At 38.8% G+C, this 24,016-nt stretch overlaps 2 protein-coding genes and 1 pseudogene across 2 annotated transcripts in view; 1 reads left to right on the forward strand and 2 right to left on the reverse strand.

The window, feature by feature from the left end:
- Nucleotides 1–868: 868 nt before the first annotated feature.
- LOC146516609 (5S ribosomal RNA) lies at nt 869–987 on the reverse strand (annotated as a pseudogene).
- A 7,014-nt stretch (nt 988–8,001) lies between these two features.
- On the forward strand, nt 8,002–19,994 carry vwa10.2 (von Willebrand factor A domain containing 10, tandem duplicate 2). The gene is made up of 18 exons (XM_085162611.1): nt 8,002–8,179; nt 8,855–9,077; nt 9,844–10,051; nt 10,549–10,634; nt 10,750–10,843; nt 10,967–11,095; nt 11,196–11,382; nt 12,563–12,732; nt 12,967–13,079; nt 13,333–13,449; nt 13,815–14,018; nt 14,103–14,238; nt 14,546–14,698; nt 14,829–14,921; nt 15,224–15,333; nt 15,813–15,977; nt 16,236–16,559; nt 17,206–19,994. The coding sequence occupies exons 2-18, from the start codon at nt 8,883–8,885 to the stop codon at nt 17,653–17,655; spliced, it is 2,934 nt and encodes a 977-aa protein (XP_085018737.1). The 5' UTR covers nt 8,002–8,179; nt 8,855–8,882; the 3' UTR covers nt 17,656–19,994.
- LOC146516611 (cytoplasmic phosphatidylinositol transfer protein 1-like) overlaps nt 19,165–24,016 on the reverse strand; it is a 73,966-nt gene continuing 69,114 nt past the window's right edge. The window contains exon 9 of the mRNA XM_085162643.1: nt 19,165–22,932. Coding sequence (XP_085018769.1) covers nt 22,577–22,932 — 356 coding nt within the window. The 3' untranslated portion in view covers nt 19,165–22,576. The remainder of the gene's footprint in view (nt 22,933–24,016) is intronic.

The following is a 24,016-nucleotide window of genomic DNA, read 5'->3' on the forward strand; positions in this document are numbered from 1 at the left end:
TTCATCTCCCTTAAATAAACAGGCAGCCTTAGGTGTTGGCAAAGGCACCAAGTTAATACTAGGGATGGGTATCGGTATCCGGTGCCATTATGGCAAATAGGAGATTGTCATTTAATCCGATGTGAGAGGGATCCGGACATGCTTGATGCCGAAATCACCCAACTGTTAAACTCAGACACTGAAGAAGAATAATTTGATGGATTTGTGGAAGTTGAATGTACTGAAAAAGTAAGTGTATTGTTCAGTATTTAATGTGTTACAGCATGTTAAGAGTTACCGTGAATAAGTTGGTTAAAGTTTAACTCATCGGATTGCTTTATTTTGCTGAATGCACATTATATGCCTTTAAATCTGGTGTGAGAGGGATCCGGGAATACTTGATGCAAAAATCTGTTAAAATCAGACACTGAAGATGAATAATTTGATGGATTTGTGGAAGATGAATGTACTGTTCTGTATTTAATGTGTTACAACTTAACAATGTTGAGAGTTATTGTGAATGAGTTTAATAAAGTTTATCTGACTGTTTTGTTTGGTTTAATGCACCCTATAATCTGTCTTCTATGGTAAATTGTAAATGGACTGATTTTTATATAGCGCTTTTCTACTCTCCCGGAGTACTCAAAGCACTGTATACAACATGCCTCATTCACCCATTCACACCCACTCATACAAGCACTTCTACACACAAGTGCAAACTAATCTACATTCACACACATTCATACTCCGATTAATGCATCGGAGGACAACTTGGGGTTAGTATCTTGCCCAAGGATATTTGGCATGCAGACTGGGGAAGCCAAGGATCAAACCACCAACCTTTCAATTAGTAGCTGATCTGCTCTACCACCTGAGCCACAGCCACCCAAGCTTACAGCACCTGGTATTCCCAGGCAGTCTCCCATCCAAGTACTAACCAAGCCCAGCACTGCTTAGCTTCTGAGATCAGACGAGGTTGGGCGTGCTCTATGTGGTATGGCTGTAAGCACTATGAAAACAGAGCAGGTCACGTATGAAACAGAGGTCACGTATGAAAACAGACCAGGTCATCAAGAGTGCACCTTATAATCAGGTGCGCCTTATAGTCTGAAAAATACAGTACAAACAGTTTTCAGGTTTAAGCCCTATGGGAGTGTCCCCAAGGGAGACACCCTCTACATAATTACACAAGCCACGGTGTGAAAACGGGTGTGGGTCACAATCCATCAAGGTTTCGGGTGAACCTATTGTGAAATCAAATGGCCCTGGATGTGAGTAGATGTTAAGTCGTCTCAGAAGGGATCTCAAAACTGGATTATAGATGGCAGACAGTTGGTGTCGTAAAGACAGCCAGGAAATTTGGGTGAAGAACTTTTCGGATAGGAATTTCACTGAACCTGAAAAGAAAGTGCTAGCCAAAGGACTCCATTTTGCCATTTTTCCTCTTGGTGAGGGAGGATGCTGGCCAGACCTGGTACACTTAAACATATAGTGAGGGTGCAGTGGAAAAGCCTAGCAGAGGCCCTCGTCCACAAGATCTTCAACTCCCCCCTCAAGCAGAGCTTCTACAGCATTCCGAAGGAGACTGGGGACATTGAGTCAGAATGGACTGTGTTCAGTACCTCCACTGCTAAGGCTACTGCACTGAGCTATGGCTGCAAGGTGGTTAGTGCCTGTCACATATCACATCTTCTGTGAAGGAAGCAGAGTGTGGGGAAGAGGGAGATGACTTATGCATCACTGGAGGTCAGGTCACTGAGGCAGTTAAACAATTCCTTGGTGGCACGGCCCCTGGGGTGGATGAGGTTCGCTCTGAGTTCCTCAAGGCTCTGGATGTTGTAGGTTTGTCTTGATTGGCACAGGTCTACAATGTCAGGTGGCAGTACCTGAGAACTGGCGGACTGGGGTGATGGCTCCCATCTTTAATAAGGGGAACCATTAGGTGTGCTCCAACTATAAGGAGATCACACTCCTCAGCCTCCCCATCAAAGTCTATGTCAGGGTGCTGGAAAGGTGAATTGCAGTCCATTAGATCCCATTGAGATCTGATATGTTTTGAGAATGTTCCTTTAATTTTTGTACATCACTAAGATTAATCATAAGAGCTGATATTGTACATCTACTACTGCTTGTCAGGTTAGGGCTGTGTGCAGGCAGGAATAGGACCTGTTACGGATTCAAATATTGGGGATGGATACAAGAGGAAAACCCAAAATAACCACACTGGTCCGGCCGGGTCAAGTCAAACGATGATTTAATGAACACACGCGTGGGAGATGGACACCATACAGTAGACAGCATCAGATCTCAAAATGGTGGAGCCTTGATCAAACTCTTATAGCCTCTAGTGGCCCCCACCTAATCATAAAAGCCTAAACATTCACATTCTTTCTCACACAGCGCCTAAGCTACGACCTTGGCTCCCTGTTTATCTGCTCCTGGTGAGATGGGGCAGTATGCTCTGTTCTCTTCTAACCAGACAAATAAGGCGATGACTTTCTGCAAACAGTATTTCTTATAACTCAGCAGTATAATGCATCATAAAACAATATCATTCATTCACAATAAATCAGCAGTCTAATATAATGCAAATCAGTTTACCAAATGTAATAGTTATCACCTTCTTCTAATTCAGGAGCATAATGCAAACTAAAACTACATAATAATTCACAATCTTTAATTAGGGGTCTAACATGGCATAAAATAATATTATAATCCGACAGACCCAAAGTGCAGACTCACGGCAAGCAAAAGTGTATTTCAAAACTCAGCTTTTATTGCTGGATGGCAAAACGTAACAAAAAAAAAAAATCCAAATAAACTTACATGAGCAGACAGACGGAACACACAGCATAAATGAGGGTAGACCACGACACAGACACAGAGAAACACAGGGCTTAAATACACAGGGGGAGCAATCAGGGAATGGGTAACAGGAGGGAAACACAGCTGGGGCAAATCAGGCCTAACGAGACAAAGGAAGCAAAACCAGACGCATATACATGAGACACGGACTTTCAAAGTAAAACAGGAAACATAACGCAGACTGAACTAAAGACACAGACTCACATGCAGGCACTGCAACAGAGGGAACAGAGACATGGGACCAGGGCAGACAGACATTGACTGGACACGGGGATATAGCAACTAGGGATACACAGAGACGCGAACTTGACAAGGGGATACAGCTGACAGGGGAGACAGAGCAACTAGAGAAGACAGAGACATAAACCATAAGACAGAACTCAAAAAAATCAAAGACTAGAAATGATAAATAATATAATAAACTCAAAAACCCTGGGTCAACGACCCAGGCATCCTAACACTGCTGCTTTGAAAGAGAAAGAAGAGAGGATCATTGACTTGCCACAACAGTCCTTCCTCTGCCTCAATGGATGTAGATCTCATGAGGGAATGGTGACACCTTCTTAAACTCCCATAGTTCTCCCAAAGTCCGTAATATAACTCAGTAGAGTGAGCCTAGAAGAATGGGTTTGTTGTTTAGTGCTCTGGCACTCCTCATTTTATTATCGAACTGCAAACCTTTGGTATACTAATTTCTTCAAGATGATTTGTCTGTTCACAGCAAGGTCTGTGACAGCAACAGTCCATTAATACAAAATCACCCATTTTTATAGTCATTTAAAAATTCTACTCCCCCTATTTCCCCTCCTGCTAAGATCATTCTTGATGGTACATGTCTCCTGTTGTGCCATATATGATGACACCTGCTGACTTCCTGTTTACAGCATTACTGCATTTCTCTCATTTAGACAAATTACAGAATCATTATTTTTAATCATTTTATTGCATCTGTTAATCCTAAATACTTTTTTAAAATCACCGGTATTGTAATTTCATGTGTATATATTTTGGAATGCTGTACTTTATCAACTATCTTGGGGCTAGATATTAAGTCCCTCATTTAGACAGTGCTAGGTGGATGAGGCCTTGGGGTTTTCAAGCATACTTCATTATCTATCAAAAATGGTGGAGGTTATGTTATGGTAAAGCATGACTGTTTGACAGTGGAATCAGGTCATTAGTATTTATTCAAGCTATGACTGCTGATATACGTAGCAGGATGAATTGTGAAGTATAAGCAAAGCAATCCAATAGTTTCTCAAGGCAAAGGAATGTAGTATACCTCAATTGCCAAGTCAGTTACCCAATTTCAACTCAATAGAACTAAAAAGCTGCCTTTAGTTCTTAAACACAAAACTACAGGCAGGAAAGCATTTCAAGCAAACAAGCAGGAACTGAAGATGATCACAGAAAAGGGTTAGCAGAGATTTACAAGAAAAAGAAAAAGTGGTATGGACATCACCAAATGTTGATGTCCATGGGTTAATGTAAAAATCTTTGTAAAAACCCACTGAGTTAAAGTATGGAGAATCAAGGCTGAAAGCGTGATTGATTGTTTGATTTAAAAGGCACTGTGGTTGTGTGCAGAAACTAAACTACGAGAAATGTGACTCTACAAGTGGTCACTATCATATCATTGTTCTTTTGCCATTTTCTATTAATAGCATTCTTTGAGCGTCAGCATCTATTGTCAGAGCAAAGAAGCAAAAGCAAACGCAAAAATATGTCAGTTAGTACACTACTGTCACTATAAACATAGGTTATTGAGATTCAAGATATTCAAGACAAAATATGACTTTGCTTATACTGTGAGGCTGTGATTACAGAGTGTGAATAAAATTACTATTGAAAGCCTGTCAAAGGTGCAATTTTAACAGGTCAAATAATCTTGTTTGCACTGTTATAATGGATAATAATGGATTGCATTTATATAGCGCTTTTTGAGACCCTCAAAGCGCTTTACAATTCCACTATTCATTCACTCTCACATTCACATACTGGTGGAGGCAAGCTAAAGTTGTAGCCACAGCTGCCCTGGGGCAGACTGACAGAAGCAAGGCTGCCATATCACGCCATCGGCCCCTCTGGCCATCACCAGTAGGCAGTAGGTGAAGTGTCTTGCCCAAGGACACGCAACGACCAAGACAGACAGAGCAACCGGCAACCGTCCGGTTACAAGATGAGCTTCCCAACCCCCTGAACCACGGTCGACCAAATGTCAAGGACAGGGCAAAATAATCAACAGAGGGGAAGCTCATGAATGCCTTTGTGTGGGTTAGCAGGTCTTTTGTATATTATTAAACTAGTGAGACTGTGAAAGCTTCCATCATGTCAACTGTTGTGACACACCCATTTGAAGTGCTGATAAATGTATTTGTCTTGAAAATGGACAGTGGTATTACTATGTGTGGGGCAAGAGCCGTGTGGTCATTAGCACAAAGTCTCTGCACGATGTAGCTCACTGTCTTTTAGTATTTGGGATGTATTTTATGTCTCTTTGTGTTTCTGTTTTTTCCCCTCTGCTTAAGAACCTTTTATACCTCTATTCATAACAGGTTTTAACTCTCACACAGTATTCTTTGTTTTGTTTTGGGTTTTTTTTATTAGGTTTTATGGTCCAAAGTAAAGAACATGTTGTCTAAAACTTGCTGCTGTTAGTGTGTGGTTTAATACAACCTCAGAAAGTTAACAGTAAGTGTAAAGAAACTGTTAGGACTAAATCCCATCTTACATTCGGATTCAGACAGTGTCTACTTCTTAACTGATATTTTCTAATAACTTTGTTTTATGTGATTTAGCTTAAACTAAAAGTTAATTTAAAATCTTCTCTGACTGACAACAACATAAAAATGAACTTGTCCATGAGGGGAAATTGCCCCAAAAAAAGAAAGAAAGAAAAGAGAAGAGAATCATAAAACCATGTGTTTTTTTTCCTTTCAAAGAAGAATATAATTCTAGTTCTAATAGGAACAGAGGACATCACCAAATGCTGATGTCGATGTAAAAGTCATTGGAAAAAATGCACTGAATGAAAGCTGATGTAAAATCATAGCTAAAAGGCTGCACTTCAATGCTGATTGTTTGGTTTAAAAGACACTGTGGCAGTGTGCAGAAATATGACTATAACAAACATGCCTGTCCAGCTGAAAAATGTTACTCTGTAAATTGTCACAATTATTCACACGTTGCTCTTTTTGTGATTTTCTATTGATAAAGTTCTAGAGCATTCTTTGAGTATTAGGCCCTTCTGTCAGACCAGAGAAGTAAAAACAGGTCAGCCAGTACACTATACTGTTGCAAATAAAGAGAGATTATCTTGGCTAACTTGTTTTAGTTTGTACTCAATGATTCAGACCACAGTTAATACATGAAACAAAGATTCAAGACAAAATATGACATTGTGCAAGACTGTGAGGCTGAAATTGCACAGTGCAAATAAAATTCTTACTGAAAACCTGTCTGAAGGGTTCTTGTGCAATTATTTGTAAATGACTAAACGTTGAGATTCCAAGTACATCAGGTTACAGTTTATTCACTTAGAGATTCATCATAGTTTTGTTGTGCATGTACATCGAAAATCAAGGGCTATTTTATTCTATTCTGTATCTGATCAACACAAAGCTTAGACTTCATTACCATCACAAAACAGCCGCACCATCACAGATGTAGCCGCGCCCGAAAGAAAAACAGTGAAAGTACACACATCAGGGACAAGAGGAGAAAAAAAGAACTCTACTTGAACTGTGCTCCTAACTGGGAAACCAGCTTGAGGTCAGTAAAAAAACACCTCAGCACAAAAAAAGCACACGAATATTCACATTTACACCATGTAAAGCACATGACATGCATCGAAGGCATTTGGGGTGGGTGAGGGTGGGTGAGTGCGTATCTGTTTCAGTGTACACGCATGTGTATGTGTGTTCTATGTTCAGCATGAGAGAGTGTCCTTTCACCCAGTTAAGTGAGAGTTTTTTTTTTTTTAGTGATAGAGGACAGCGGAGTATGATTAAAACAAAATGCAAAGGTCAGTTTCATATTCTGCTTCATAGTAGTAGTCTTTACTCTCCCCACTTTCTGTGTTCAGAAACGAGAGTGAACCCGATTGAAATTTCAAGCATTATTTGTAATGTTTTTATTTTATTCATATAAAAGCTGCTAAAGGTCAAAGAAATGCAGTGAACTATTACACTAAACTGAATAAAGGAAAAGGACTTACTTCTGCAGGAGCGTATTCACATGCTTATTGTTGTCATATTTATTTGGATAAATTTATTTACTATGATTAAAGGCACAGCTTTCTTCTTAGCACGGCAGGCAGCTGCTTTGCTGCTTTGTCACCAGCAGGTTGGAGGCCTCATCAATGACCATGATGTGTTATTTTATTATGTCAAATAATCTTATTTGCCCTCTTATTATCAAATATTAACATTCATGTCCTTTTGTTAGCCAGCACTCATAGGTCCTAGGCTAGAAGCATTATAAAATTTCCAACATAAATAAATAAAGAAGTGACTTCTACAGCTTGGCCTTCTGTAAGAAAAGCTCATTAAATTAATCAAATGAGACAGATTACATCCATAAATGAATACTCAGAATGTCAAATATCTGCAAGCCTATATAAGTGCCTTTTAACCTCTGCAGTATCTTAATTATATCTCAGGTAATTTGATGACATATCTTTTAATTGGATAATCACTTTTGAGCATTACCGTTTCTGTTTAACCTACTTTACACTTTTAATCGAGACTACATTCAACTCCATACTCAAACAACTTATACGCTGGAATATTCCTTTAACTGAAATTAGAATTCATAGATTCATGGGTTTCTTAGATTCCTTGGGCCTGTCTCAATATGCGTACTTGTACGTACTTGAGTACTTTGAATTGAGAAAGGGCCCTTATCTAGGTTTTAGATTAGTGACAGATTAGCAACCCCTACAATATTTGTCATTTTGTTACACATTTACTCATACCCTTGATGGATTGGATTTCTATAGCGCTTTTCAAGGCACCCAAAGCACTTTACAATGCCACTAACAAACATGCCTGTCCCCTTGATGTCACAATAAGATGCACAGATAAAACAAAACCAGTTTGTGTGGGTGTTCTTTGGAATTCATCAGCTTAAGGGAGGCACAAATATAAGAGGAAGGATTCAGAGCACACGCATACACACCCAAAGCACACTCAGATACAGCCTAGAGTTGAAACAGAAAACACACATCTGACTATAGACTATAATCTACTTGAGTAAACAAAGTCTCACACTGAAGACTGCTAAAGACTGAATCTGACAAAACTACCTAAGAACGACCTAAGAACGGTTCACACAGGTAAGATGGACAGTGAAACCTTTCTATAGTGTATCATAGAATTATTTTGTTGGCATGTTAAACATATGTTGTACATCTGTTTTTTTCCCCTAGTATCCCATTCATTTTTTCTATATTATTTTCAATATTAAGGAATGGAAGTAAATTACCAATGCATTTCTGTCAACCCTTAAATTTTACATCTAAGTAAAATATGAGGTCCAGTGTAAAATTTATCATATGATGTAGTGCTGGTGTTAATAGCATTAATCTGTTTAATAAAATATCAAACATGATTTATCTTATTTCCACTTACTTTTACTTCTCTTTCTTTCTCATGGGTGTAATAGTTGCACTGCTTTACATTAACTGCAAAGGCAGTCTCTGTGCTTGATCATATTCTTTTTGTCCCAAAAAGTTGATTCTGTTCAAATTGTCATGCCCATTGATGAGAATGGTCGTGACAATTGGTATATTAATGATCAAGGAACTGACCTCACAGCCCATTGTTCATTCAGTGGTGCTAGTTTCACTACATCCAGATGAACAGAAACAGCCTTTTGGGATTTACTTACCTGGATGATTGGGCATGCATCAAGACATATTGTTTTTGGTTTCTGGCAGAAAAAATTATGTTGCTAAAACCAACATAAAAACTAGTGTAAACATTCACATCAGGATTTCTTTTTCTTTCAGTATTACCATCCTGCCCTCCTGCTCAATAATGACTACCAGGCAGTCAGTGATGCTTCTGGTGGTGCTGGTCCTCTCCCTCCCAGGTCTTATTCATAGCTTTAAACCACTCTTCAACTCGAATTCTTTCACCCACCGTAAAATCACACAAACAGCAGTCCTTCGAAAGACAGCAGAGGTCTGCCGAGATATCGCTGCATCTAAAGGACTGGACTTCAATCTGATTGTGAGTTAGACTTACAAAGAAACACAGCAAGAACAGTGATACATCTGTGCTTTGCACATCGGCGCATCTTTGTGCTGATCATTGGGGGGGTCAAGATCTCTGTCTAAATAAATAAATAAATTTGGGTAAATTCCCAGATGATTAAACATGCAACTATTTTGCTGGTAATACCTGAAATGAGTAAAGAAAATCAACAGCCTATTTATGTAAGATAATTCATAATTTTACTGGGGGGGTTATATTGGTTGGGTCTGATTATTGGGGGGGGGGGGGGCATAACCCCCGTGGAAATTACGCCCCTGGCTTTTTGTTTTGTTTAATACTAACTAAAGAATATACATTATTCACACTCTAGTGTTGTAGAATGGAGAAACACATCAGTCAGACACAACATGAATTACATTTTTCTTCGTACAGTTCAGTGTTGTGCTATAAAACCTCGTGTCCTACTATTCATGTTGGTGTCACTTTGAAACATCCACCCGCATACATAATAAGAAAGATTCTGTTGGATTGTGCTCAAGCAAGCCCAGTCAGCAGAGGCCACACTGCTGCCAGTGGTCTCTGACCCAAATTAGTGGTGTCACCAGTGGGACCTGCACTTTATTACTATGTACTATATTACGCACAAACTACTTAGCTGGTCATAATTGCTGATGATGAGATAAGACTACTCTTACCTTTAGCGCAATAGTTAGTACCAATTTTGGTTAACATGCGAATAACATATTTAAGGAGTTGTAATATACAAATTTATTGTCTCCAGATTGATAACAACTTGTCAGCTGGCAAGGTGCAAAGGGCCTGTTCGTCTATGGATACCTTCACATCTTTCGTTTCCACCATCAAGTTTGAAACTGCCATTGCTTCCATGTACCTCAGCAATGCAGCGGTGGACGCGATTTTTCTGCTGAGTGCAGCGCGCCATTTTGACGATGAGACCTTCCACAGAGGACGGGATATCATCACTGAAGGTACCTCAAAGCTTGTCAATAATAGTTTAATAATGAAAATAATAATGTTATACTATGTATAACTAACTCATGTGAATACAGATCTATAGAATTCAACAGCCTAATGAAGAAAAGTGTTTAGAATTAGGGTTTGGTAAATAACAGAAAATCAAAAAACAAAAACAGAAATCTAGAAAGAATTTTTGTAACATTTCTCATTTCAACTAGGTTTGTAGCAATTCCCACAAAAGTCTTAAATACTTGAAAGTTCTATATCTAGGGAAGGAAAGTGGTGTTGCAGATTACTTCAGTACTCAACAAACAAGACTTGTTTGTCAGTTGGAACTGCCAACTTCAATCAGAAATCTTGCAGAATAACATCTTCAACATTCACACACACACACTGTAACACTGCTTTGAGTGGATAAAGACTGGTGATGTAACGCTGTAACTCAGGTTTTGCAGTGCAGGCTACACTATTGCAGCTTGTGTCTAATCTGTTGTATTTTAATAATAAGGTGCATCTGTGGTGAAGGCGCATGCTAAGATAGAAAACTATTACAGAGGGAGGTGGTCTCTAGGGCAAATCTGTCACACTCTACAGGTACCAATACTTAATTTACTGCTAATTTGTTAAGACTGCTAGATGACAGCATTGTGTAATTAAAACAAAATGCAAAAGGGATATTCTAAATTTGTTTCACTTTCTGTATATGAAGGACTTCTACAGCCACAGTAACTGGGTGGAGCTGGGAAATAAAGCTCCATACAGTGCTCTGATCAGACCTGACCAACCTCTTAAGAACTTGGCAGGTAGGCACCCTCCTGAAAGATGAGTTTAAATATGATCTAGATTAAATTTGTAGTAGTATTTGTAATGTTTATTTTCAAAATATAAATCAATATTTTTTTCTTTGTTATTTGATATTTCTGCAGGACAAAATACTCCAACTTGCAGAAGTTGCGTAGGAGAGAACTGTACTAACAACATTCTGCCCGATGTGCTGAACCAGGGACTTCTGACTTCAGGCTACTTTAACCTAATCTCCTCATCAAAACCTACAGGTAACTTGGAGCAATCATCTGTTTTGATATGTTATGATAAAGTCTTTGTATGTTTTCAATATCTCTTGATAATATGATAAAATGTTATCCCTGTTCAAAGGTAAATGCAGTCACGGTGGATCTGCTGATCGCACAAGCAGGAGGGATCCAGTGGGGGGCATCAATAAGGATACACTTGATTCCAGTCATGGCTTCCGTCACAATGAAGCAGCTAATCTGGCTATTCGTGCCACCATGGAGCTTCTGGAGGACATCAGATTAGCAGCTGGAGACACAAACTTCATGAGGTAAAGCTAGCTCTCAAGTGTCACACAAGAGGAAACAAATGTGGGGAAAATGGAGCTGAAGCACATGATCGTGGCTCAAGAGTTGGGTGTTCGTCTTGTAATCGGAAGGTTGTCGGTTCGAGCCCCGGCTCGGACAGTCTCGGTCATTGTGTCCTTGGGCAAGACACTTTACCTACCGCCTACCAGAGGGGCCGATGGCGCGATATGGCAGCCTCGCCTTTGGGCAGCTGTGGCTACATCTGTAGCTTGCCTTCACCAGTGTATGAATGTCAGAGTGAATGAATAGTGGAATTGTAAAGCGCTTTGAGGGGTCCCGAAAAGCGCTATATAAATGCAATCCATTACCATATAAATGCAATCCATTACCATATAATAATCCATTTTATTATTATAAAAAATAAACAGGAAAGCATGCCCATGCTAATCATTTTTAGATTAGATTTACATTGGGGAGTAACAATATGTTTTAGTTTCTCTGAGGTATTTCTGTGCATGGAGCTATATTTTTCTGCATCTCAAATACAGACGTTGTAGACTGCCACCGTTTCTGTCCAGTTTCTAGTGGCCTCTTTATTGGCTTCAATCTTAGCTGACAGAGAAGTGTCAGAGCTGTGGTCTTCTGTTGCTGTAGATAGCCTACTTCAAGGTTAGAGGTGTTGTGCATTCAGAGATGGTCTTCTACATAGTGAGTGGTTATTTCTTTCTTATTCACCTAAAGCACTCTGGTCACTGGTCTCTTGTAACCTCTGACATCAACAAGACATTTTCACCCAGAGAACTGCAGCTCACTGGATATTACTGTCTCCGTAAACACTGGAGATGGTTATGTGGCAAAATCAAAGTCGATCAGCAGTTTTCTGCAGCACTCAGACCAACTTGTCTGGCAGCAACAACTAAGCCACGTTCTAAGTCACTTAAATCTTCCTCTCCTTTTCTGATGCTCGGTTAAAACTTCAGATCATCTTGGACATGTTCACATGCCTAAATACATGGGGTTCATGCAATGTGACCTGATAGTTAGATAGTTGTGTTAACGAGGAGTTAAACAGGTGTTCCTAATAAGTGTATTTTTCCCTGCTAATGAATTAAGCATCAATGAAACCATAGTTTCAAAGAAATCAGATTAATAATATGACAATATGTAATTTGGGGTTTTTTTTCCTCATGTTTGTTTCTACAGACTGATGGGCCTCTCCCAGTCTCCTGTGTTGTGTTTTGTCATAGACACAACAGGAAGTATGAGTGATGACATTGATGAAGCAAAGAGGGTTTCTTTTGAGATCATTGACAGAAAAAGGGGAACAGGAGAGGAACCCTCTGGTTATATATTGGTACCTTTCAATGACCCAGGTAGATCATTTACAGGTTGAATTTGTGCTTTGTTACGTAGAAAAGATGCTGTTTGAAAATAATCTTAATAATTATTACATTATTATAGACTTAATTTGGGAGTTAATTTTCTGTTTTTTAGTCTTCCATATGAATGAGAATATAATAGCAGCTGTGTTTGTAGCAAATCTTTAAAAGAGCAAATGTGTCACTTCGAACCTTTTTTTTTTTTAATGTTATGTATTCTATGTGCAGATTTTGGACCGATAGTTATGACATCTAATGCAGATATCTTCAAAGGAAAGATCAACAGTTTGACTGCAGATGGAGGAGGAGATACCCCAGAAATGGCCTTGTCTGGACTGCAGGTGTTAACAACACAATGGACTGTTTTCTACTTTAGACAAAAATAAACATAAATCTCATATTTGATTTGGGAGAAAAAAAAATGGTATAGAAAAAGTATAGACACAGTATTCTCAGAATGACCTTTTATTATTAAACACGTGTAGTTGAGGTGGCCAGAAATGCCACTTTTCACTCAGACTGTATTTTTTATTTTTATTATTAATTATTAATCGTTGATACTTTGTCCTGTCTTTCATACAAATAACATTGAAGCTTGCATTGACGGCAGCTCCACCCTTCTCTGAGCTTTTTCTCTTCACTGATGCTCCAGCTAAAGACGCCTACCTGAAAAACACCATTATTGCTCTTATAGAGAGCACCAAATCTCAGGTAAGAGTGAACTTTGTACCATCCTTGCTCTTAAAAATGTCATTTTTGGCATTTAACATCTGATAATTTTAATAACATTTGTCTTGAAATGAAGAACATTATCTGAAGTTCGGAGGGACCAAACTTTTTAAACAGGTGCCCCACACACCTGTGTGTGTTTTTTCTGTGCTCCAACCTTCTTTCCTTTGCATGTTTTTCATCGTCTGTCAAGGCTGCCAGGCCTGAAAGCTGCTGCCTCTGGCCTAGCTCATTGATTATCATTAATCTTTCATCTTAATTATCAATAAATGTTTTCCATTCACACTTAGGCTTGTGGTCCTTGATAGTGAAAAGAACTTTTAAGATTTTTTTCCTCATGCTTGCAGGTTACTTTCATGCTCACAGGCTTTGCAGCAGTTCGACGGCGCCGCAGAAGCTCTCAGGGTGTGGCTCCACGTGTAATGGGTCGATCTGCTGTCCAGTTATACCAAGACCTAGCTGAAGCTTCTGGAGGTCAGGCCATTCAGGTCACTAAGTCAGAACTCTCTCTGGCTACCAGTGTTATAGTAGACTCATCAGCCAGCGCTGTGGTAAGACAACAATCAAGAGAATCATATCTGACTGAAGATCACACTGTGTGAGTAAATGTGATGTTTCTCTCTTTTTTCTCTTAGGTGACAGTTTTTCAGGCATCAAGGAATCCTGGAAGGCCTGACAATTTTAATTTTACTGTTGATGGTTCATTACAGAACATAACAGCTTACATCACAGGAGACTCAGCTCTCACCTCCAGCCTCACCAGCTCCACAGGTTTTGTCATCATAAATGTCTGTTTACCCTGTAGCAAATATGATAGAAATGTAAACTCATGTATGCAAATTAAATGCATATAGTATATTATTATACTATATTGAATATATATAGTATATATATATACATATTATTTATTTATTTTTAATTTAATGAGAAGGTTCACAAAACACATTTTCTGCCGAGTATTTCATGGTTCAGGCTTTTAATTCTAAGGCTCTATTTGATGCATTTGTTTTATTAAACTTTTACTTCTTACACAGTCATGTTGAAAACACCTTTATAATTGTTTGTCCCTCTCCTCCAGGTGTATCTCAGGCTTCCAGTCAGTCCTTTGGGCCTTTGGCATCTGTCACCAGAGCAGGAAACTTGCGTCGTTTAATCCTCAACACTGATAATGAAACAGGCCTATGGCAACTCAGTGTTAGCTCAAGTAACCCTTACCTAGTAACGGTTACAGGTCAGTATTATGGAAGCTGATTTTTAGGCTCTGAGTTACATGAAATGTTTTAGAAAAAATGTATTTACAAGGTCTGTTTCTACTACTGAACATACGTATTCCATCCCTTCTGATCTATTTTGTGTATCAGGTCAAAGTTCAGTGGACTTCATTTATAACCTTGTCGAAGAGCATGAGGGAGCCCATGGGGACTTCAGTGTAAAAGAAGGACGTCCTCTCTCAGGTCAGGCTACTTTTATTGTGACTGTTTGTTCATTTTTATAGTTGTAAAGTTCTGTTGCGGTAGACAATTTTCTACATTGTCCAAAGAGTCATCTTTTAATCAACAACAACAATCATCTGTCTTGAAAAAGTTACTCTGTGTCCCAAAGGTTTATGCTACATCATGTTACAGTCAGTACAGTTCAAACTTAACTATTCTGTCCTACAGCTTACCTTTTTTATTTGTGCAGGTTGTGTTTCACTTTAAGGGCATGTCATACTGATACTCATTTAGTTACCTTTTTTTCTTTACCTGTCTTTCAGGTGGTAATACCAGCTTCTTGGTCACTGTGACAGGAAGCGAAACAGTAAAGGTCACAGAAGTCACACTGTTTGACAGCTCACGTCCAAAAGAGGTCAAAGGATCATTGCAGGTGTGAGGCCATCTATCTGACAGATAAAGCTTAGTTGAAGTTGGAGTCATGCATTAATCCCAAGTGTCACCAGCAAATCTACAACACAGTGACTGAAAAAGAAAAAAAAAACATAGCGTTCATTGGTCCAATAGAAATCACGAGCTGTGCATAAACCTCAGTGAAATGAAGAAGCATTTACTTGAAATGATAATATTGCTACATACTACAGAGATATTGTTGGCATTTCAGAGCTTAATTAATATTGTGTGAATTTACAAGGCAGAAGTTTTCATTTTAATTAAATGAAGGCCGCTATTTTTTGCCACACTATTTAATAGCAGCCAATTTTCAAACCTTAAATACATGAATGTCCTGCAACATCCACAAATAGTCCTCGCACTCGCCCTACCCTGCCATAAGGATGTAGTCATATATTGTTTGGTTTGGTTACTGTTAATCCAGTGACAATCCATGTCGCTGCTTTTTCTCTCATGCAGTCATTAGGAAGCAATGATTTCCTGGTGACATTTAGTGGAATCCCAGCAGGTGAGTTTGTGCTTATCCTGAAAGGAGAGGACAGCAGCTCCACTTCCAGGTCCACTTCAAGCAGCTTCCAGAGACAAGCGTCCACACGGATCAAGACCTCCAGCATCTCTGTCACTGTGAGATCAGTTAATGTGTGCTTTCTGAACAATCTTTAATGTCACCATAAGTAAACTGAAACATTTTTACATTGATTTTTTTTAACTTTATATAATTTGTAATAGCCATCTATGTAAATAAGTCTACAATCATAAACAACAGACATTCCTACTGTGCTTCTTTCAGTGTGAAGTCATGTCATTATGCATCAACATATTATTATCTACAATCTTTTTAAAAAAAAATTCCCCTGCTCCTCTCTCTCTCTTCTTGTCCAGGCCCAAGCCAATAATACCAACATCGAGCCAGGGACCACTATCTCCATCCCCTTCACAGTTGCCGCAACTGCTGATGGCGTTATAACTGACTCTGCAACTGAGACATTTACAGTGCGAGTCAGCAATGACCGCAGTTATTTTTCCACTTCACCCAGCAGTGTTACTACTGTAGCAGGCAGTGGAGGTAAAGCCAATGGCACCGTGACCCTAACGGCTCCATCCAGTGCTGCATCAGGAACAGATGTGACCCTCACCATTGAGGCAGAAAACGCCGCTGCCACCGACATCAACTATGTAGTTCTCAGGTTTTCTGTGACTGCTAAGGTGAGTGATAATGGTTAGAATATTTTTCAACATTATTCTTAATTCTGTAATAATTAATGGTCACGTACATAATGTATCAAAAAGAAATTTTTGTTATTTTTATTTCAAATGAAAGATTAAATTTCACACGCAATTCGTTTTAATATTATTGTTTTGCAGTTACAGTAAGGCTTTATGTGTCATACTTCTCTTGTGACTCATTATACATTAATTGAAACTGAATATGTTAAATTGTTTGTCATGGGTTGCTAGACAAGGACACAAATGCCAGACTGGCTGAACAAACTAAAACACACCTTTATGTATAAGAAAGATGCACGAGAAACACATCACAAAAATGAAAAAGGGAGAACTGAGGATATTAATACTCAAATGATGATTAGGTGAACGTGGAACAGGCGGGTAAACAAACAAGTGCAAACAATCAAGGACGAGATAAAGAAAGTAAAACTAAATGCAAGACAAAACAAACAGAAATGCGAAAGCAATCAGCACAAAGGCAAATACCTAACAAGAAAGACATGGGAGGCAGGATAAACTGAATCTAACTGATACGCAAAGATCGAATTAGTGTTCTTTTCTTTTTATCTTTAATAACTGATGTGACACATACCCAACCCAGTTCTTTTCATATTTCTGTCTCCAGGTGACAGATGTTAACCGTCCAGTTTGCCAGGTAGTCAACACATCAACCTGTGATTCCACTTCATTGCTTTGTGCTTCCTCCCAGTGGGAGTTCATTGCCAATTTCACTGATGGCATCAACGGAACTGGCATTGAGAGTGTAACCATCAGCCAAGGGAATGGTACTCTGAATATGAGCACAGTGGTTGAAGCAGGGGGTGAGAATATTACCCTGGTTACCTACACTGCCTCCTGCTGCTCACTGATTGTGGAGCTGACTGCTGTAGATAGTGCAGGAAATGTGGGGACATGTGTGGGACAAGCTAGAGTGCTTACCACACCTCCTCCTACGACAATGACCCCTGCAACTACAACTACATCTGCAGTTCAAACAACATCCACCGGAGGGTACACTTTGAACATATCAACCATTGTTTGGCTCACTGTTGTGTTCTCTGTACTTTGGAAGTAAAAGAGAACAAATGGAAATTGCACTGTATTTGTAATTTGTGACATATGAGCCAAGTGACCCATCTTTGATTGCTGAGCTGAAATGGCTATGAAGCAACACACTGAGAAAAGTATCTTTAAATACTAACACCTTCTATTACCCAGGCATATTTTTGTGTTCAAATTGTAAACACTTTAAATACATCAACTTTTTGGCCTGTTAATTTCTGTAATTTTACCAGAATAAATTATTATGTAGTAAACAAGATTATAAAGTGATTCCACTACATAAAATCAGCATTAATGTTCTCTCTTATATTTCTACAGTCAGTCTTTGCATAGGTGGAAATACAGTATCAAATTCTTTTCAACCTGTCCACTTAACGGAGCAATTTCTTAGTTTTGAAAGCTGCTTTTTCATTCCACAGTATCATGTAAACAGCCATTACTTCCTTTTCTTACCTGCTCCTGGTATCTCTTTCTTGTCTCTGAGAAGTCACCAATCCAGACATCCCTTTCTTTGTGTGTTACCACTGAAGATTTGTAACAACCTACTGAAATACAACATTATATATATAAAAACACATACATATAAAAAAAATGTTCACTTTAATTAAAATGTAAATAAATGTGATTTTAATCAATTTACAAGTATCACTTAATTGTCTCATTAATAAAGAGGTTACAGATTATAATGGTGTTCCTGCGGTCATTAATGGAGAATTATTTTATATTTTTCTTAAATTGAAAACACAAACAGATGTGAACTCATTATTTCTCACAGCTTCAGTGTGCAATATTGACTAGATGAAACTTTTTGCAGTTTTCCAGAAACAGTTATTTCCCTACAATAGAAATCTTTCTTGTAGAGGTTAGTTTTCCCAGGAACTACTTGGTAACTGGACTAAAGCACAGGAAAAAGTTCCAGTGACAAACCAGGGAAAGCATCTGGATTCTCACTGTAGCACCAAGAAAAAACACCATTTAATATGTTAGAAGGGTGCTAAATTATTTTTGAGTGGTTTAACTTTGCCTCTATATTTGGATTCCAAAGCACATTAATAATGTAGTTATTATTACTCAGCTGGAGACTGGAAGGTCATTTTACAATTACAGTTTTTTTTCTTTTGAAAGTACTCTGCAATATTTTGGTTATTCAACAATGCACCAATAAAGTTGAACAATACACTATTACACTAACAACAATCTTATGCTAACATATTGCTGAGTAATTGTAATTCCATTACATAAACGGAGTCATGTGAAAAAGAAAGTACTCAACTTTCAATTGTAATGTCAATCAAATGCATTTGATTAACTGCTCATCAGCGAGTGTGAGCACCTAAATGAAGAGCAGAGTTTTTGATAGTTTACCCATCTGGAGCATACAGGTGTGTGTTAACTGCCGCTATGCATCATGCACACCACACCAACAAGTCAGGACAAACACTTCAGACAAAATGTCAAGCACGGTGGTGTAGGGCTGATGATTTGGGCCTTAGAACTAAAAAAAAGAATGAATAGATAGACATTTGTAATAGCTAATAAAGTTTATTTCAGAAAAAAGTAAAACCGTAATTACAACAAAGAACCAAATTAACCTTGAACTGCAATAAAAATATAACAAATGCAATAATAGTATAAGTGGAAGAACTAAGAGCAACTTCCAGCAGCTAAACAAGAATGGCACTTCTGGGGCCTGTGTCACAAAGCACGATTAACGAAGAAAGTTTGATGAGTCAGAAACGTACACATGCTGCAGTACACTGAGCTGTGCTTTTACTCAGTGACAGATCCCAAATAACTCCATGACTCTGCTTTGTGACACAGGCCCCAAATATCAGGAGACAGCACGACAGCCTGGCCGAATGCAAACTGCATCAGGGAGAGGGGAGGAGGAGTGAAATGCTTGGTCCTCTTGACAAAAGAAATGGTGATAAACTCATTTTTAAAACCATTTTTCTCTGAACAATACCATCATCACTAAATCAAAGTACAGCAGGTTTACTACATAAAAGAAAACAGAAGAGCCAATCAACCCTCAATAAACATGGCGAGTAAACATCAAAGCAGCCACACCACTAAAAAGAAATGCTTCATTTTGTTGTACGACTTGGAAAATAATATCGCCCCGCAGGGTCATCAAAAGCAACCGGAGTCAAAAGTGCACCACTACGATGAGGAACTGTGATACTTAACTGAGAGAAGTAAACATAACCAAATTCAGTATGCTCAATAGATGACAGCTTCATTGATTAGACACATATCAAGCCTAGATCTAGAATAAAACAGACATTTGAATCCATGTCTGTGAAAATGCCATCCTAATCACACAAACACAAAAGAGTAACCTTCTTTGTCTGCTTTAAATCTGTTAAGCACATTCATGTCACATCAGTAATGAAACTTTGAACAGGTTCAATATAAGAAATCTACTATATTAATCATTAATAACAGTATTTACAATACCTAATGTGTTACTCTTTTAAACAGAGCAGAGCTTAATGTTACACAGTTGGATATTTTGCATTTTATTAATAGCCCATGGCAGATCGAACATGTCCCTGGATCTCTTTGTTCCTGACAAGAGAGGTGGTCAATACCAGAGTTATAAGTATGTATAAGCTTATACATAACAGATCAACAAAGGGCCAATAACCAGAATATAGCATTTGTATCCTCAGAAGGCAAAGACAAAAGCTACAGTTACAGATAAATGGCTACAGGTTTTTTTTCTGTTTTTTAACAAAAGCAAGTGAGAAACTGTACAAAATATTAACAATATTGTAGGAGAAGACCATCGAGGAACTTCTCTTTGACCTTCTCTCTCTGAAGTTAATATGCTGTATTATGGGACTTTGGTCCAACAAACCCAGCAAGACAGTAATGTAACACATTCCTTCATTGTCAAATAAGGTGTCAAAGACTGGAAAGTGCAAAATGCATTGCGCTGTAGGTTGATAATCGCATAAGGAGGGGGGAAAAGAACAAATAATTTCTTTACTAAAACATAACAAGTTAGCCCTGTTACTTGAAAATCTGGTGGTGTCATTTGATATGATGGACTTGATCTGATTATGTTGTAATTCAGCTACTTTATGTGACATTTTAACCCATTTTTATTCTTAAATGCAGCATTCGAGCCAGGAAAGAAGAATGCAACAGCATTTTGTGTGTCTGTTGCTTAAATATAAGAGTTTGGTTTACACACATGTAGGTAATTATATAATTCTGCATGCAGAGGCACTGAGTTCAAAGAGTTTATAGGCCTACAGAGTATATTCTCTGGACATGCTTTCATTTCACTTCAAATTTGGATGTTATAGTTTACAAAATTACTACAGACTTCAAATGTAAGCATTCGTTATTCTTACGCGGTTCAATCACCAAATATATCAAATCATCCATTTACATTATATCCATCTACTTCATATAATATATGGTGTGAACAATCCATGCAGCATATATAAAAACCTGTCTTTGATTAATACCATTTTCTTTTTTCCTTCACAGGACAAATTGTCATCCTGGCGGTTTTGGATGATAATGGCTCACTACATATGACACTTCTGTTTTAAAACTGTTTTCTGCCAACACTGGTGAGACAAAAAAGTAAGCACTTCTGCAAATACTTTGCACCTAATGAGGCACATACTCAAGTCAGCTTGACGCACGTGCCCTTCTCCTCCAATCAAACACTGAGTTGCTTCTACCTGCACTATGCACAAAACAAAAAGAAAAACCTCCTCAAAAATGGCCTTGTTCCTGCATGTGACGTAAAAGTGACTCGCTGATTTGATCAAAAAGGATCACATTTATGTCACATGTGATGTCCAGCATTAGTTTCAGGCAACACTTGACTTGGTTGTAATGAAGTACTTTTGTTGTACTCTCAGTCAACTTCAGTAAGATATATGCAGTACCTTTCAACACTGCAACTTTCACGTTAAAACGACAAATGCAGTAAAAACAACAGCTTATTCTGAACATGACTGCTAATATGCAAATGCTCCAAGGTTTCTGATGTGTAAACATTTCCAAGGGTTAGGCAGACTAGTATAGTACAATAGTTACTGTATTATGTCAGCGGAGGTACAAAATGCATGTGTTTGGCAATAACCAGGGAGAGAAACACACAGTACAATCCCTGCATTTGGAGTGCGTGCCAGATAGAGTTGGGGGAGACCTGAGGTGTATACTCTATGATTGTACTGCTCTTGCATCACTTATATTAATGGAGTTCGGAAAACAAAGGAATGGGCAGAGTCTGATCCAACGACTAGTTTGGACGGCTCAAGAAACGGGAGCATCTTTTATGAGGGTTCTTGGCTGTCTTTTCATTTCAATGTATGATTTTCTAACAGATTACATCTACTGTGCTACTCTAGTGCATGTCAATGATTACATTTCTAATTGAATACACGACAGCCATTTTACAAATTCATTCATTTGCACATGTTGTCAAAACTATTAAACACCAATGGCTCTGTGGTGTTAAGGCAACTATTCAAAGTTCGATAGTTCATAGCCAGCCTTTAATGACGATAACAACTAAGGAAACAATGCCAGGAATTTATTCAGATGAGTTAAAGAACTGCTAGTCAAAAAATAAAATAAAATCTGACAAGCTTTGCTTTAATTAAAGACCGTGGGAGGTTGTTAGATTAAATGTGGCTGGTTAGAGTCACAGGAAGAAGAAGCCTGCCACGTCACAGTGGCTTAGCCTACAGCTGCCCTGGATGGTATCAGTGACACTGATGAGGCTCCTAGAGTGATTGTTGTTTGTTTTTTCAGGATTATGGCAATTCATTGGATATGGCTAAGGAACTTGACTGTCTTGGGCACTGGTGTTTGGAGGTTAGGCTAGTCTCATTTGGGCACATAAGACAACAGGTACTGGGAATAAGTAAAATAAGGGGTAGGGAAAGAGATTCCAAGTTCTTCTACTGGTCCTCCGCTTCAGCAAGCTCAGAATTAGAGGGCGGTGTGGATGGTTGGAGGTGGTTTGAAGTGGGTAATGGGCTTACGGTTGAGCCCTGGGGGACGTCACTTGGAGCTGGGTCAGGAAGGGTCAGGGTTTCTGGGGCAGACTTTTTGCGGGGTCGGTCCTTGGGGACAGAGAGTGACTCAGGCGCGTCGGTGCACATGGGTGTGGAGGGGGCGCTGGCAGGGCCAGTGAGGGCACAGGAGGACAGGGATGTCTCACTGATAGAGATCGACGGAGGAAACATCCCGATCTTCTGGTTCGTGGCCTCCTGGATGGCGCGCTCAAACTCTCTCACCTCATCCATCGTCATGTCTGGATCAGAAATGTTATTTTATTAAGACCAGTGACAGAAAGATGGACACAACTTTTTAAGCCTTTGTATAAATGTAGAAACATTAAGCTGGAATGTGTTAACACAGCCACACCTAGAAAATGGTACATGGTCAGTAAAAGACTAAAAAAACAAAACAAACCACATATTTACAAAAAAACGTGGATAACATGAATTTTTTAGGAACCATTTTTTTAGAATCATCATAACTGTTAGTTCAAATTAAATTTTATTTTTTGGCTTTGTGTGTGAGTAGTTTGACTCAGAATAAGTAGATCCATGAGAACATGTAAAGTCAGCTGTGAACGCTTCAGCGGAAAGTCATCATCAGTTTAAATATAAGAAAAGAGGGCCAATGGAGTAAAAAAAAACAATGAAAAAGACACATACGCTTGCTTTGTCATGGATCTCTATGTCATCCAGTGAAGATGCGTTTGTTGTGGAATGCTCTTGCTGTTCATGGCAAACTTTAATGTTGGTTTTCTCATGCATTTTTCTCTCGTAATCCCGCACATCATCCAAAGTCATATCTGGAAGAAGGGGGGAGGGGTGGAACGGGGGTCGAAATGTTGGTAACTCTTCTACAACGTACTCCAAATGAGAGACAGGTGGGGGAGCGAGAGCGTTAGGTGGCAAAGGCAGGCTTTTTTTGAAGTTAAAGCTTTAGAGGTTAAGCTGCCAGCTTCCCAAGACCCAAAGAGTTTGTGGGATAAAACCAAACAAATCCGAGGCACACAAAGAGGAAAGGACTGATAAGGTCAAGGATGTTTCAAGACAAAGGAAAAGCATGGAGAGGCTGGATCATTGCAAGCATAAAAGAAGCACCTGCAAAACTGATTCCACAGGCAAAAAAAAAAAATCATTCCACAGTGAAAAGATTTTAGGAGTATTAAAAAAGTGCAGGCTGCAATGGTTAGTGGTTATAGAGAAGGGGAACGTTTCGGGGCAAAGACAATGGGCTCATCTATAAGCCCTACAGTTAATGTGCTGCAGCCACTTATACGAGCAAACAGAGCTGCTTCTTGCACAACCACAAAATTGACAGAAACAGACAAAGGTAGCTTT

Source organism: Neolamprologus multifasciatus, chromosome 6 (assembly GCF_963576455.1).
Source record: "Neolamprologus multifasciatus chromosome 6, fNeoMul1.2, whole genome shotgun sequence".
Taxonomy (NCBI): domain Eukaryota; kingdom Metazoa; phylum Chordata; class Actinopteri; order Cichliformes; family Cichlidae; genus Neolamprologus; species Neolamprologus multifasciatus.

Coding starts and splice junctions, on each gene's coding strand:
- vwa10.2 (XM_085162611.1), top strand. CDS start 8,883: ATGACTACCAGGCAGTCAGTGATGCTTCTGGTGGTGCTGGTCCTCTCC. Junction 13,080..13,332: donor TGGCCTTGTCTGGACTGCAG/GTGTTAACAACA, acceptor ATAACATTGAAG/CTTGCATTGACGGCAGCTCC. Junction 13,450..13,814: donor TAGAGAGCACCAAATCTCAG/GTAAGAGTGAAC, acceptor TCATGCTTGCAG/GTTACTTTCATGCTCACAGG.